We start from the raw sequence: 17,372 nt of genomic DNA on the forward strand, positions 1-17,372 counted from the left end.
TTTGTAAGGGAGATTTGTTACGTACTTGCTACTTTTGTAATTAAAGTGTGGTCTACCAGAAACCAGTGCTCCGCACGGTTTGCCTACCTTAATAATTATTCGCATGGCATGATTATTAAGTATAATAAAAGCGTACTTTTCCCGGCCACAATATTTCTTTTTGTACATAAGTTGGGGGACCCCTCAAAAAATAAATATGGATATTCATTAATAATGTCCATAAGCTACGTCAGAAATGAGCTAACAATTCGCTAATACAAAGGTTTTCTGTCGAGCCGTCTGTATAGTCGAGTGGATTAGGCTATGGACTTTACATGTCGATGTAGGCCTATGGGGTTCTTTTTACTTTATAGTGAGAGAGTGATTATTTAGAGGGTTAGGTTTAGTTATATTTAGGAACTTAAGTAGTTCGGCTATCTTTCACATAAGGGGCCCCAACTTTTGTACGAAATAAAAATTTGCTTCCTGGCCCCTGACAAATTGTTTTTTTTTTTAAACGAACAAATTGTCAACAATACAATTCGGAACTACTTAAGATTTTTTTATTCACGGAGTATTATTATTATTACTTTGAAATATCTGTAAGCTACAAAATGAAAGCAATACTGGATTTAGGGTGCGCCTCAGAAAATGACAACGTGCATGAGCGGGACAGACTTCTGTTAATCAGTCGGCAGAGATTAAAACTTTTTAATGATAAAATATGAATTGGTAAGTTATCGAATTAAGATGTGAAGTATTGGAATAATAACAGTGATTACGGACTCAACACAAAAAGTAGTCGAAATTAGATGATGCGCTCGGATATTTAGCGGATTGGATTCCTTTTATTTGTTTGTGTTTTTATTTACATTTTTGAAACAATGACACAAAACTATACACCCAACGCTATTTATTTGTTTTCTGGAAACACGGCACCTAGGCTATTTGGATTCGTTTTATTTGTGTGGTTTTTTTTTGTTCATTTACATTTTTTTCCATGTGTTTTTTTTTTCTATTTTGTTGTGTGCATTTGTTCGTATCTTTTTTGCTAGTTTTATAATTACATTGTGGTTTAGTTTTGATTTTTAGCTTTAAACGGTGATACTTAATTAGTACACATGTCGCGGATTGAACTCGAACCTACTAAGCATTGATATCAATGGTCACGGCGATTTTCTCACTGAGCCAAACCGTGATTTACAAAATACATTCTGCTCCAAGGATAATTCATTAAAATTTCAACGGCGCGATCATTCGATATCGGTTGACGAAAGACTGTTTATTTAACGGCCCGGAATGGTATTTGTAGATCCGGCCATGGCGGTACACAACATAGGAGGTTGCGTAGTTTATACAGTGACGTAACATGGTTGCTGAGACGTCAAATTACTGTTATTTTTTGCCTTTTTTTAGTGTTTATCCATAAAATTCAGGAAAGTGACATAGCCTGTCATGTGTGGCCCCTCAATAAACATCAGTGTGCCAAATGTGATCACGTACCCTTCAGTGGTTTTTTGAGGAGATTAAAAAAAAATTATTAGCATTATTAATAGATAAGATAGAGATATTTCCAAAGGCTCGGACATGTAAGAAGGGCCTTAAAAAACTGAATTGCTATATGTTAGACCACATTTCCATAACTTTTCAAAACTCATCGAACCCTGCTAGTAGGCCTAATTAATAGGAACGTATCGCCAAATCATAAAAAAAAAAACAAAGCAAGATGTAATTAATCAAACAACGGCCAAAGAATACCAATGATTTTAATTTAGTTAATTTAATTACTACGGTGGTGGACTATGCTTAGTTTGAAACTATAGTGACCATTTATTTTAGAAAGAAAGATAGAAAAAGTTGTTTTCATCTCCATGTTAATACCAAGGCACTTTTCAATTAAAAAATCTGTCCTAGTATTCTTGCAATGTCGTCACAGCTCCAGTTACAAACGGTGATACAAAGTGTCAATCATTTGACCAGTGAACAGCCCCACTGGTAGGATAGTCTTTGAATCCATCCGTAAAACACATTAATCACTCACATCAGTCATTCCGCTAATGGTTGCGTCTAATGATGCATTCTATTCTATTCAGTTACAATTAGAAAGTTGATCCCTTGACCTATATTATTCAATATCTCTGCCATATTCTGTAACCGGCTGTCTGTACCGTCGTACATCTCACCGCACGCAGTTTAGTATGTCTTCCAGAAAAGGGCATCAATATTATGTGTAGGCCTATTGGTCATTTGCCAATAATTAAATACGAAATATTATAATATAATATAATATTATTTACATCTGACCACAGAGCCTCGATAGCCAAACCAAACAATATTATAGGACTAAAAGTACAACAAAAAAACGTTAACGATTATATTTTCACAGCAATGATTTATTTAAATCAAATATTAATAAATGTTCACAACAAAGTAAAGCTCGTGGTTCCCACAAGAGACGCAATGCAAGGAGGATAGGCCTATAGGTAGAAGCAAAGCAAGTGAGTTGACCAATCACACAAGCGACAGTAGAGTTCAAATAACCCATCGCTTGTAGGCTAATATTGGTTACATTGTTAACTTTTAATACTGATTTTATGTAAATGCAATACTTTCAGCTTGTGCTGATTTTTGTATATGTGTTTTTTATACCGAAAAAAATAAAAGTACATAGGCTGGATGCAAGTGAGTTGACCAATCACAAAATAAATCACTTGTGATTGGTCACTAATGTTGCGCTCTGTGCATTGCGTCTCTGTAGTGGAACCAAGCATAATGTACCAAGCATGCAGTAATACTTTGTTCACAGAATCTTCACCAGACTATACATTGATACGGTTATACCAATTAATCACAACATGTTAAAGCAAACAAAGTTATAGATCGGGGTTGATGAAATATGTCATTATACCGGTACGCGTTTAATTTGTCCATTATAATGTTGTTGTTGTGGACAGTAAAACACCAATATTTATTTATTTTTATTCAAAAACTTTCCAACAGGAACAATGTTCCCACTTACAGGTGATGTTATATAAAAAATAAAATATAAAATATATGTATATACTCAAAAGCACATTACTCCCATGACGGTATAATTATAATGGACAGATTCACCAACCCTATGGAAATTACATTATTACATTAAATCAACAACTCTTGTATGCTATAACTGTAACAATAAAATTCACAACAATTACATCAATATTTTTTAAAAGGCTAAATAAAATAAGTATTTAAGTTGTTTTAGTTTTTTTTTCTAAGGAAATAATTAGATGAGAATAAAGGCGGCTTCTCTCATATAGTGGACCGACCACAGTGTACACGGCAAGTAAGTAGCCTACCGTACTGTTTGTCTATTCGTCAGTATTGGTCATATTATCCGATATATTTTGGTACCAACAACGTTAAACGAACGATAGAGGTCATTGGTCAATTATCACTAAATTACTGAATTTCCACTATAATAACTATATATCTCGTCACCCAAACAAATCTTGAAGCAGATTCATGTTTATGTTCATGTTAACACATTCGTTATACGCATACAGTATTATCAACTAAGGTATTAACATTAACACTTATTTAGCGATATACATTATAGATGATAAGCACATAATCAGCGGCGCTTCACATACTGTAATAATATTATTTGAAATAAAAAGGTTTTAATTGATTTTTAAATTGTTAATTTATATAGATTATAGTAATCCACATTGTTAATGTTACTTGGCAAATTGCAACGGAAAACGAGCGGTCAGCAAATATTTTCGCATAACATCCGTTGCACTGCCAAACCGACCCTCTAGAAAAAAAAGCCTAAACTATCTTAAAAATAAGCCAGATAATCCCATGGGGCTTTAAATCGATGGTGGGCCTCTTTTCGAGATTACCTTTTCAAAATACAGAGTGGCTTCTTTTTCATTTGTTATTTTTTGGAGGTGGGCTTCAATCTTTACGAGGTCGGCTAGCCCACGTCAGCTCTTGAAATTCGTTTTTCTTTAAAAAGGAATTTCATCAGTCGGGATCGAGATACAAACAAATAGTATTTGTTTGATATGGCCTATGAAATATTCATAATAATAACTTTATCTTCATTTTAATGAAAAGCCATTATTAATTATAATAATATAGTATACTTTATCTATCAAATCTTACTTATAACTAATACAATGTGACAACACTAATACAATTCACCAAACAACATCCATGTATAGGTATAATGAAATAAGCCAACATCAATTGAAATATAACAACATCGTATCTACCAAATCTTACATAAAACTAATACAATCCACCAAACTACATCGATAAATGTATAGGTTATATTAATGAAAAAGCCAATATCAATTGAAATAAAACACAATCTTATCTACCAAATCTTACATAAAACTAATACAATCCACCAAACAACATCGATAAATGTATAGGTTATATTAATGAAATAAGCCAACATCAATTGAAATAAAAACTACATTTTATCTACTAAATCTTACATAAAACTAATACAATCCACCAAACTACATCGATAAATGTATAGGTTATATTAATGAAAAAGCCAACATCAATTGAAATAAAACACAATCTTATCTACCAAATCTTATATAAAACTAATACAATCCACCAAACAACATCGATAAATGTATAGATTATATTAATGAAATAAGCCAACATCAATTGAAATAAATACTACATTTCATCTACTAAATCTTACATAACACTAATACAATCCACCTAACTACGTCCATAAATGTATAGGTTATATTAATGAAATAAGCCAACATCAATTGAAATAAATACTACATTTTATCTACTAAATCTTACATAACACTAATACAATCCACCAAACTACATCCATAAATGTATAGATTATATTAATGAAATAAGCCAACATCATTTGAAATAAAAAATAAATTTTATCTACTAAATCTTACATAAAACTAACAAAATCCACCAAACTACATCGATAAATGTATAGGTTATATTAATGAAATAAGCCAACATCATTTGAAATAAATACTACATTTTATCTACCAAATCTTAAATAAAACTAATCCACAAAAGTACTGTAAATCGATAAATGTAAATGTTTAATATTAATGAAAAAGCCAACATTATATACACTGAAATAAAACAACAACTTATCTACCAAATCCACCAAACTACAATGTACATCAATACGTTTAACCGTAAAACTTTAAAAAGAAGCTCATGGGCTTCTTCTTTATTAGGGCTCTTGGCTGGGCTTCTTTTCAAGATTACTTTTACAAATGAGAGCGACTTTGAAATGAATTAGCATGCTGAAATGTTGTCAATTGCTACTACTGTACAACAATACGGATGTTTTTACATTTTAAATATTTGCAGACAAGAAGAAGATACAATGAAAGTGTAAGTGTCAATCCTATCTTTATTATGTGTTGTGCCTGTGTTTGTATATACTTAACTAACCGTCACACTTCAGTGATTCTATTGTGATGGGTATCAACACAAGCACAGCACAACCATATGGTTTATGCAAATTAGACCTATTTATTATGTATACTTGTGCAGTGTTCTTTTGTAATATGTAGCTTGTTGAGTAGATACAAGTACAGCTTAGCCGGAAGATGGACTGAGGTTTAGAGGCTTAAAGAAGCCTAGAGTTAGAGTGAGGGCTGGATTAAAGGGTTTATTTAGAAGCATGAAACTGCTGAATGACCTACAGTAGTAGTATAAGTCTTATGTAGTCCACAGCTGAGCTAGAAAAAGCACGTGTTTGTATTATATTCACTTTATAGGAATATCATTATATCGTTGTATTTATGGTATAACCAATGGTTATGTATTTCTCAAAATAAAGTTTGTTATTTATTTGTAGTAAATTGGATCGATATATGGATTTCCGGATAGAAACAGAAAGATGGAATTAAAGTCTGCAGTATTGAATATTGTTTTGTGCAGAATTACATGAAGTACGGTAGCATTTGGAAAAAACAATCATTGTACAATAAATATATGAGGCTTGATTGTTGTGATAATGAAGTGTTGTAAAGTCATTAATGCAAAATTGAATATGCAATAACAAAAACATTTAGAAAACAATAAACTGCAAAAATAATTGATATAAACACGATTAAATTATTAGTCTTCGTCTGGAAATTTCAGAGGAAACCTTGTTTTTAAGTTTTACGAGTTGTACACAAAGCGTTATCGACAAACAGTGTATTTCCGCAACAATTACTATGGAAAGCAGAGCGTGTCTGCCACTTCCGCTAACCAGAAGCCGATGGCCAGGATGAAAGTATCCATGGCCATCTTGGTTGTAACGTTGTTAACGGAATATGCTTTATCGCCTTCTCAGTTCAGAAATCAGGAGCCATCGTCTGCAGAAGAAAAAAACGTAAAAACAATTATTAAAAATGGAAAGAAAATTAGTTGTTGTTTCCGATAATCATAATGCGTTTCTTTTCAAACGGGGTAGTGGGATATTCCTGAGGAAATGATCGGCCTCGTTTGGGATTTTTACTATTGCCGACATGTTCACATGCAAACTAGATAGGCCTAAGTGCCAAGCCGGTTCACACTGAGACACGTCCCGCGAAAAGATTCGCCCGAAGCTAGACAAAGTTCTATCGATTTTGCGAGTTGCAAATTCACCGGCGTTCAACATAGGCATGGGAACGGTGAGACGAAGGGCAATTGACCTCCCAAAACTTAAATCATGGGATGGAAAATAGAAATAGCATTTTAAAGAGATTTCTTCTCAACAACATATTCTTATAACTCCTTTCGCTCTGGAATACAAATAGGCCTATGATAATAATAATAACAGCCAAGGCGTTTGAAGCGAGAAAGGGATTTCTGTAAAATGCTTCTGAATGTGTAAAACTTAATGGAATTGGTATTTAAGAATGTCCTTTTACCCGTCACATTAATGCAATAACTGCTTAAAAGATATAACAACTGAAAAAACCCACAATTTTGTTTTTTCTATAATATACAGAGAATAATAGAGACCGTTTAAAGTGTAGGCCTACAGCAGAATGAAATAAAAGACCAAAAAAAAAGAAGAATAAAATATTACTTAGTTAGGTGGATTGTCAGTGTTAAGGTAAGATAACACAGTGCTGTGTATTTATATGCTACTGTACAATACCGTAAAATCATCTGTGCTTCTTGTCGAATCCATCGGACACATCAACTGTCGGAATTTTCCCTTTAATATATCTTTACATTCTGCAAGGGTAACTCTCGGATAGCAGATTTCAATTTTATAAACAAGGCAGCAAATTCGGTGATGATCCGATCGCCTATTTTTGGTGATGTATAAATAAAAACATGATATTTATTCACTTTGACCATGGATCAAGAAAAAAAACATTTTCCTGAACAAACTGTAATTTATAGCCTAAAATTATGACAAGCCTCAGCTGTCTGAAGTATTCGAAATATTATATTATTATATCATTTTTTATTATATTATATATTGTATTGTAATGAATTATACGTTTTGCATTATATTACTTGGTTTTAGCGTTATATTATATCTATTTCTAATATATTATGTGAAAAATGTAACAAATTATTGACGTTTTGTATTATATTATTTGGTTTTAGCATTATATTATGAACATTTACTATTAAATAAAATGCATTATATTATAATATAATTGTATTATATTAAATAGTATATTAAATAATATTTCTAAACAAACTGTAATTTATAGCCAAAAATTCAGATTGGCGTTTATGTTTTATAAGTGAAAACATTTGTTTTTTTTTCTTTATTTTTAGTAGTAAACTTTATTAAAACTACAAATGGCCTATTCATTTTTTATGTTTTTTTGGACAATACACATATTATCGAAATATCTTGCCATATCGACATAGTAATTCGATAATGATGTCTTACCTGAATATACGTTCGTACTTTTAAGTCGATTTTATTTAATTACATTTAAATTATTTTATATTTTATGCGGAATTCATGTTTTTAAGTTAATATGATGGAAGTATGTGACCATCGGATAAATAATCAATATCAATGTAAACTTTATACCAACTTGTAGGTTCATGTTTTTTTATATTAATTGTATATATTAATAAATTGCACACTTTTGACGATGATCTTAGCTTTAAAAAACCAGGTGAATACTTACAATTCGTTTATGTTGATCAAGTTTTCAAAAGTACTATCTTTGTAATTTTTTAATTCGTTGCCTACTATCCAACTGCAAAAAAAAAATATTTTAAAATAAAAATTAGTAAACGATTCAGTGGTATTAGGTCATGAAGACATTTCTCATTCTTATGTCTTTAGTGGTTTACCCTGTTCGTTTACTAACTTGAAACGTAACGCACGGACGCTGTAAGTAAATTGACAAATTACGACATAAAAATAGGTCATCCAAACTGTTGCTTGTGATCTCATTTGCGTTTTCTCTATATCTGGGGTAGTATGTACATTTTATCCACAAATTATTGTTTGCTACTCGGCAAGGTAAGGCATACTTCTTGTTATCATTGTTTCCGTCAGTTCATTTTAGATATTATATCTAAGCCTATATTACTATTATATTTGCAATAATTTAAACTAATTTCTTTACAAAACAGACAGATTTAACTACACGTTATGACGTCAAACTGTAATTTAAATATGCTAATAATTATACTTATAACATTTATCATATCATTTGTTATATCTATCCGTGCTATCACTTAGAATATATTATGAGGCTTCAAGTGGTAAATGGCGGTCATTTTGAATGTATGTTAATTAACCCAATTTCTTTTTGGTAAACTTTAGATATGATGTTCATTTGGACCATATAAAGCAAACAAAACCAAACACCATTGTTGTTGCAATTTGTTCTAATGTTGACTTATCTTTACTGGACAAAGATACAATGACCTCATGGCAATGTTTTAAAGACGCCGTTGTGTGCCCATATGCGGGTTCATGTCTATGACCAGGGGACACTGTGTTAAATATGGCAAACATCATATTTGAAAAAGAAAGCAATGTTTAGTGATAGAAAGGAAACTGCATGTGTTGTGTATTGCTTTTAGACATAAACAGGTACCACAGTACGAGAATTGCAGGGTGTCCAACGGACGAGTACCATGTATGTATATCGAAAACAAAGCTATTATAAAATGTATTTTACAGACTATGTCTATGACACATAATCTGTTGTATGACAAGAATTAATGAATAAGTCCGATAATTGTACAGAGCATCAAACAACTACATGCAGATTATTAAACATTTTGACAAACATAGCGTTTCATACGTATGGTACGTGTACACACTATATAGAAAACATCGAAACGCGACAACAGAAAAAAAGACAATAACAGAGACTTGGGACAAGTCTATAGAGTATTAACTTACAGTTTTGAAAGTGATGAAGCAAAAGCAGAAAATGCACCTTGATCTATGGTAGTTATATTGTTATAGTGTAAATACCTGCAAAAATTGAAAAAAAAAGAAACACATTTCAAACGGATTGACTTAAAACAATATTAATAATAATACTGTGCAATAATACAATAAATAGATAACCACTACATTTGTCTGCTATATTTCACAGTACAGTTATTTGTATTCAATATTTCAGTGGGCAATTTAGACTTCGTTTGGCACTCGAAACAATGTCAAATGAAAGGCAAGCTAATATTGCCATGAGGAGGTGCAAATCTGAGGGAGAGGGGAAAATATAATGTGTACAAACAGATATCACCTCACCTTTATTTATAAAACTTGAAAATCAGAAAAAAGGGGAGAAGGTAGTGTATTATTTGTGGTTGTTGCCAGATGCCTAAACTCTAGAAAATGATAAATTAAGTTTATCTTACGGACGGATAACGCTAATAATAACATTTATTAATTCATAGTTATGCTTTATAGCTTTGTGAGGTTTTTTTTCGTGCACTTAGAAGAACTTATTTAAAGTGCATTTTAAGTATTGTTTTTCTTCTAGATTATTTCAGTCATCACAATAGTTAATGTTTGTTTTATTTGGAGGTTCAGACTTAAACACAAAGTACAAATGTATATAGTGCACTATGCTGTGTGAAATAAAACTGAAACTGAATGTACGTACCACCACATTAGGTACGGTAACCGATGCGCCCTCATTATGACGTTTTTTATAAGAAAAAGATACAAACCATGTGTTGCGCGTGCGAATAAAGAACAAGTGCAGCTATTCCACCGTACGGAGGGAAAGATAACCAATGCCTCTCATAATAACATTATTTTTCATTTAATAATATTTACTAATAATGATAATAACAACTCGATTTTAACTCGTCACTATGAACGAGTTAGGTTATCCGCAGCGCAAACGCCACGTGCACGTCATACTTTAGAATATTGCGCACACAGAAAAACGATTATGCCATTGAAAAAATGTTAGTGTGCTCTCTATTATATGTCACGTCTAAGTCAGGGCCGTAGCCAGGATCTGTCAAGGGGGGGTTCGCACACTAAGTATTTGGGTCACCCCCCACCCCCATCATACCTACCCCACCCCCCCCACCCCCATCATACCTACCCCCCCTGGGGTGGGGCCTGAGGCGAAGCAAATTTTGTTAAATGACACCCCTAGATGGCCGGAAAAGACACTCTCATGCAGCATGCTACCAATGAGCAAAACGATCGTACTTGGACTCGTGGACTATTTAAACGATAACATTTGTTGCCGTATGTTAGATGCGCGTGCTCTGTGCGGAACCGCCGATTGTTTGATCATTTACTCGATATTTTGTTTTGCGTTCAATTTCAATGCGAACGTACGTCTAGGAGAAGCCCCGAAAAAAACACACTGGGTGAAGGCAAATGCAATTCTTATTATAGCTCTATCTATAATATTTATCTACAGCAATTTGTTGAGGAAATTAAATATGCCAATGTAAATAGGTGATATTAATACATTTGAGTACGTATCGGCTGTGGTCTAGAAAAAAATAATCGGATGCCATAATGTGAACTACAGTACATGATACCATAGATATTATAGTGTAAAATATTAATATTCACTATAATCCTCTATGATACATTATACTTCATAGCCACACATAAATACTGATGATATGTCGGAAGGCTATATACTTTATGCATGCTGCCTGACTGCCAGTGATCTAAACAATTGGTACGCAGTTGTCTGGCGGTGTCCTTTGTACGAATCGTTCGTCCCCCAGCTCGCTGTGAGACGCGTCAATATCATGTTACATGCAGGGACCAAACATTTATTTTTCAACGTTAAAATCGGCAATTCATTTGCAACTCTTTACAGACTAATCGCTCGAAGTACGCTCATACAGGGAAGAAGGTACTGTATGAGTTATTCCGAACGAGTTTACAAATTTTTTAATTTACGAACAACTTTTTGTACTGTGGGGGCACGTATTTGGACGATTTTCGGAGATGAGGGTGAGGTATTGGGCATGTCGGAGATGGGGGCTCGCAGTCGGTTAAGGGGGTTCCGCTGTAAAGGGGGGGGGGGGGATTCGCCCGAACCATAAAAACCCCCCCTGGCTACGGGCCTGTAAGTATATAGAGTATACACTATATATCTGAATACGTACTACAACCAGTGCAGAATAGGTGAAAATACCGGGACCCGCTTTGTCATCCAATTTTTACCATGATGATGTCATCAACATGAAACACGTAGATAGCAATTTTGGAAAGAAATTATCTGAGCAACAACATATCGTGTTGAATAAATTTGGATACGTAGAATACGGAAGCGCGCTCTTTTAAATGTCATGAACTATGACGCAAAATATGAAATTACGACTTTTATAATTGAACTGGCCATATGATGACGTCACAACATCCGATTCGCATAATTTGTACATGATTTCCAGCTTCCAGAAAACGTTTTAATCATGTGTATCACTTTTTATTCTGAGGAGCTATAATAAATATAAATTTATTGGAACGCTTTTGAACATGATGAAATCATCACAATTTTAAAAATTGTAAATCATGCGAAAGATAATTGATTGACCTAGACAATATAAAAAATGGTGGGAAATGGAATATGGATAAGTGGAGATGCGTTCTATTAAATGTGAGGAGCTATGACAAAAGAGACAAACATCCTATATTTTATATTCGAGTGGCCATACGATGACGTCACAATGTCTAGTTAGCCATATTGATACATGATCCGATATCAACAACTCATCTACTTCCAGAATATGTAAAAAAATAAACTTCACCATGTAGTTTAGAAACTATGACTGTTTAAAAAAAGGCATAATTATGACGATTTATTTTACTTTTTCAGCAAAAACGAGCGCAAATTGTCCAATTCGACGTGCTCGTATGACGTGTTTTAAGTCGAAATTGTTTGAAAGCTGGTAAAATTACTAGAAAATGCTAGAAAAACATAAATCACGCGAACAAAATAACATTTACTAATAATGATAATAATAATTATACGAATAGGAAAAAGGGTAAAAAATAAAATAATATGACAATAAGTGTGGTTATATTACAACGAAAATATACTATTTTCAAAAGTATTATAAACAAGTGAAACATTCGAACACATTTGCTGGTAATGTTGTTATTTGGTTATAGGACAACGATCTGAAAAGCGTGAAAAATGCAATAAATAAGTTTAGTTTTGGATGAATATTCTTTCTTTGCAAAGGATAAAAAATGAAATTATGTGACGACAATAAGTGTGGTTTTATTACAACGAAAATATACTATTTTCAAAAGTATTATAAACAAGTGAAACATTCGAACACATTTGCTGGTAATGTTGTTATTTGGTTATTGGCAAACCACCTGAAAATTGTGAAAAATTTAATAAATAATATATACAGTACCAAGGGATAGGATGATAAAACATTATATATTTTATATATAATTTAGAAAAACAAACAAAACATAACAATAAATATCTTATTGTGCCAGCAGAGGTCAAGTCCAATTAGGCGTGTCACTCCAGAAGTGAAACCATTACAAGGTATATACAAGGACATACTAATACTTGTTTAATGTTACTTTAGCTCGTATTATCATTATTTGCATGTTTTAGCTGTTTTTCATTAACTTCTTCTACATGATATATAATTATGTTTTATCTATATTTTACTGTAATCATGTTGTACTTTGCATATCATATGATGACATAGATCAATATCTACGATACAATACAACCGTTAAATGACGATGATCCATGTGTTCTGCTATATTTTTACGTTTCGTTATGGCCGCCGATGGTGCTACAGTAACTGAATTAAATAGTCTTGAGTTCGCATAAACAATGCCAAAATAGAAAAACTCAAAAAGAGCAAAAAGAAAGATATTACATTTGAACGTATTACGCATGAAAGAGACATATTTCATTGAAGTATTAATTCCTAAAATAAAATAATTGTTTTTATGAGGAAAAGAGTTAAACTGACGTTTTCATGAGAGGAAGATATATAATATTTGTTCCTCGTGCAAAATAAGCTTATTACAACACTATTACACTAAAGTATAAATTTACACTTAACTGTGCTTTAAAATAAACATAATTAAAAGCATTAAACAGTATAGGCCTAATAGTTCACCCGAAAAAAATTTCAGATTTGTCCAAATTCCTTTAAAAAAATCTGACAAATATAAACATGAAGAAATAAAAAACAATGTCGTTAATATAAATCAGACTTAAGAATAATGAAATCAATTTTCGATAATCATAAGGACGAGTTCTCGAATGATTCTCTCATTTGTGCCCATGGAATTGATATTTCCTAAGTTCACCTAACTACGGAGGAATAACGCATTTATATTATGATTACATTAATCATAATGTTTAATGATGCTGTGTTATCGAATTGTCTATGTTACTGGAGAAATCGGGATACAGTACCGATAATCAGGTGTGTTAGACCAGAATACGTTACTCTGGCTTAAAATGGAGGTCTTTGCTTTAACCACGTTCTGAAATGTGTCTGTAAGATTATGTTAGGCAAAAAAAAAACACCTTGTATACCATAGCAGCCTGGTGTAGAGACCTATGTATTGCCTTCGCTAAATCCTTTCTTAAACTTGTTCCCACTTATACCTTCTAGAGGAATGTTATCCATAGATATAACCCTAATATACTGCTGATTGGATTCGTCATATTATAATTGTAACACAATGTGTCATAAGAACTGTTCGTTATACCATGGTAGTATGTGGTGCAATTAATTAAAGAATTATATGATTTGTAAATAGTTTACACAAAGTGCAACACAGTGTGACGTGTTATCTGCTACAATATCTAATGATGACACATTTTTAATAATTATGTAAATTCTCATTTAATAAAACACTTATAATAACAAATTACCGTATTAAACGTACAAATCAAAGTATACAAACAATACAGTACCAACGGAAATTACGATAAAAAAGTATCTATTTTTTAATTTCGAAATACAAAGAAAAAATAACAACAAAATCTCTATATTGTGCCAACAGAGGCCAACAAGACTTATGTCCAATTAGGCGTGTCACTCTGACAGTGAAACAATTACAAGGTATAATTGATATAATACTAATGTAATGTTACTTTATCTCGTATTATCATTATTTGCATGTTTTAGCTGTTTTTCATTAACTGTCTTTGCAACCATCCTCTTCATAAGGATATTATCGGCTCCGTTATCGTTAGAAGTGGTAGGATGAGGACGGTGAATGCGCAGACGGACCGTTACAAGTACTCGTTCTACCCAGCTGGGATAAGGCATTATAACAAAACATTTGTTAGATAGTCCTCGTTATATTTATATTTATTTTAGGCAAGCCAATGTTTATGAGCACTGTAATTTCCATTATTATTTTGGACAATAAATGAATCTGTATCTGTATCTGTATCTGTATCTGTATAATTACAATGTTTTATCTAGATTAACTGTAATCATGTTGTACTTTCCATATCATATGATTTCTCGTATTATCATTATTTGCATGTTTTAGCTGTTTTTCATATGATTTCTAGATGTATTTCAATATCTACTATACAATACAACCGTTAAATGACGATGATCCATGTATTCTGCTATATTTTTATTTTTCATTATGGCCGCCGATGGTGCTACAGTAACTGAATTAAAGAGACAAAACAATGCCAAAATAGAAAAACTCAAAAAGAGCAAAAAGAAAGATATTACATTTGAACGTATTAAGCATGAAACAGACATATTTCATAGAAGTATTAATTCCTAAAACAAAATAATTGTTTTTATGTTTAACTCTATGCCTAATAGAGTTAAACTGACGTTTTTATGAGATGAAGATATATACTATTTGTTCCACGTGCACAATAAGCTTATAAAACTATTGCAGATTATACGTGAATCGGACCGGTGACGAGTCGGTGACAAACCGAACGGATCATCCAGGAGTTCTGAAACGTCTGGCCAAGTGCGCTCTCTTTGCGCAGTATTATACGGAGGCGTGTCTATTTTTGTTTTCGTATCTAATTTTGGCTTTAAAAACATGTCAGCCCAAAATAATCGCTACCCCTGGATCCGCCCCGTCGGAATATTGTCGATATAAAATGATGGAGGTTCAGACGTTCTGTGGTAGGCCTACATTTAAATTGTATTATTTGTATTCCCTCTTTAAACTTCATCTTAATTTAAATAAAATAATATCAATTAAGTAATATTGTTTACTTAGAAGTGTGCCAGTTATTCAGCACTGAAGAAAACAAAATCAGAAAAATGTAAACACATGTTACCAGGTTTTTTTAAAACATTAATAAAGCTAAGTGTGTTAATTAATGACATGTAAAGAACATTTTAGCATGAGGAAGTGAAAATATGGAGGGAAAGAAAACATAAAGTGTAGACACATATATCACCTCACAAGCAATCTATTGCTGACCCAGTGTGAAGCCAGAAATCAAGAGTTGTTCCTGCTCCCCAATTATTGTGGTCTCTTTATTTATAAAACTTGAAAAGCAGAAAAAAGAGGAGGAGGTGTATGTTTGTTTGTTGGCAGTCTATAACGCTGGTTCAGATTTTAAGTTAAGTTTATCTTACGGACGGATAACGCTAATAATGTACGTACCACCACATTAGGTAACCGATGCGCCCTCATTATGACGTTTTTTATAAGAGAAATTTACAAACCATGTGTTGCGCGTGCGAATAAAGAACAAGTGCAGCTATTCCACCTTACGGAGGGAAAGATAACCAATGCCTCTCATAATAACATTATTTTTCATTTTAATAATATTTACTAATAATGTTAATAACAACTAGATTTGAACTCGTAACTATGGACGAGTTTGGTTATCCGCAGCGAAAATGCCACGTGTACGTCATACTTTAGAATATTGCGCACAGAAAAACGATTATGCCATTGAAAAAATGTTAGTGTGCTCTCTATTATATGTCACGTCTAAGTATATAGAGTATACACTATATATCTGTATACGTACTACATACAGTGCAGAATAGGTGAAAATACCGGGACCCGCATTTTCATCCAATTTTTACCATGATGATGTCTTCAAAATGAAACACGTAGACAGCAATTTTGGAAGGAAATTATCCGAGCAACAACATATCAACGTGTTGAATAAATTTGGATACGTAGAATACGGAAGCGCGCTCTTTTAAATGTCATGAACTATGACGCCAAATATGAAATGACTACTGTTATAATTGAACTGGCCATATGATGACGTCACAACATTCGATTCGCATAATTTGTACATGAATTCATATTGTACAATTCAACAGCTTCCAGAAAACGTTTTAATCATGAGTATCACTTTTTATTCTGAGGAGCTATAATAAATTTAAATTTATTGGAATGATGAAAAAAAGTAACCAAAGTTATTCACGCTTTTGAACATGATGAAGTCATAACAATTTTAAAAATGGTAAATCATGCGAAAGATAATTGATTGACTTAGACAATATAAACATATGGGGGAAAATGGAATATGGATAAGTGGAGATGCGCTCTATTAAATGTGATGAGCTATGACAAAAGAGACAAAAATCCTATATTTTATATTCGAGTGGCCATACGATGACGTCACAATGTCTAGTTAGCCATATTGATACATGATCCGATATCAACAACTCATCTACTTCCAGAATATGTAAAAAAAAAACTTCACCATGTAGTTTAGAAACTATGACTGTTTAAAAAAAGTCATCATTTTGACGATTTTTTTTACTTTTTCATAAAAAACGGGCGCAAATTGTCCAATTCGACGTGCTCGTATGACGTGATTTTAATTCGAAATTATTTGAAAGCTGGGAAAATTACTAGAAAAGGCTGGAAAAACATAAATCACGCGAAAAAAATAACATTTACTAATAATGATAATAATAATTATAGGAATAGGGCAAAGGGTAAAACATAAAATGATGTGACAATAAGTGTGGTT

At 32.5% G+C, this 17,372-nt stretch overlaps 1 protein-coding gene across 1 annotated transcript in view; it reads left to right on the forward strand.

The window, feature by feature from the left end:
- LOC140059168 (NCK-interacting protein with SH3 domain-like) overlaps nt 1–6,988 on the forward strand; it is a 120,509-nt gene extending 113,521 nt beyond the window's left edge. Inside the window, exon 4 of the mRNA XM_072105020.1 lies at nt 6,962–6,988. Coding sequence (XP_071961121.1) covers nt 6,962–6,982 — 21 coding nt within the window. The 3' untranslated portion in view covers nt 6,983–6,988. The remainder of the gene's footprint in view (nt 1–6,961) is intronic.
- Nucleotides 6,989–17,372: the final 10,384 nt, after the last annotated feature.

This window comes from Antedon mediterranea, chromosome 9 (assembly GCF_964355755.1).
Source record: "Antedon mediterranea chromosome 9, ecAntMedi1.1, whole genome shotgun sequence".
NCBI lineage: Eukaryota > Metazoa > Echinodermata > Crinoidea > Comatulida > Antedonidae > Antedon > Antedon mediterranea.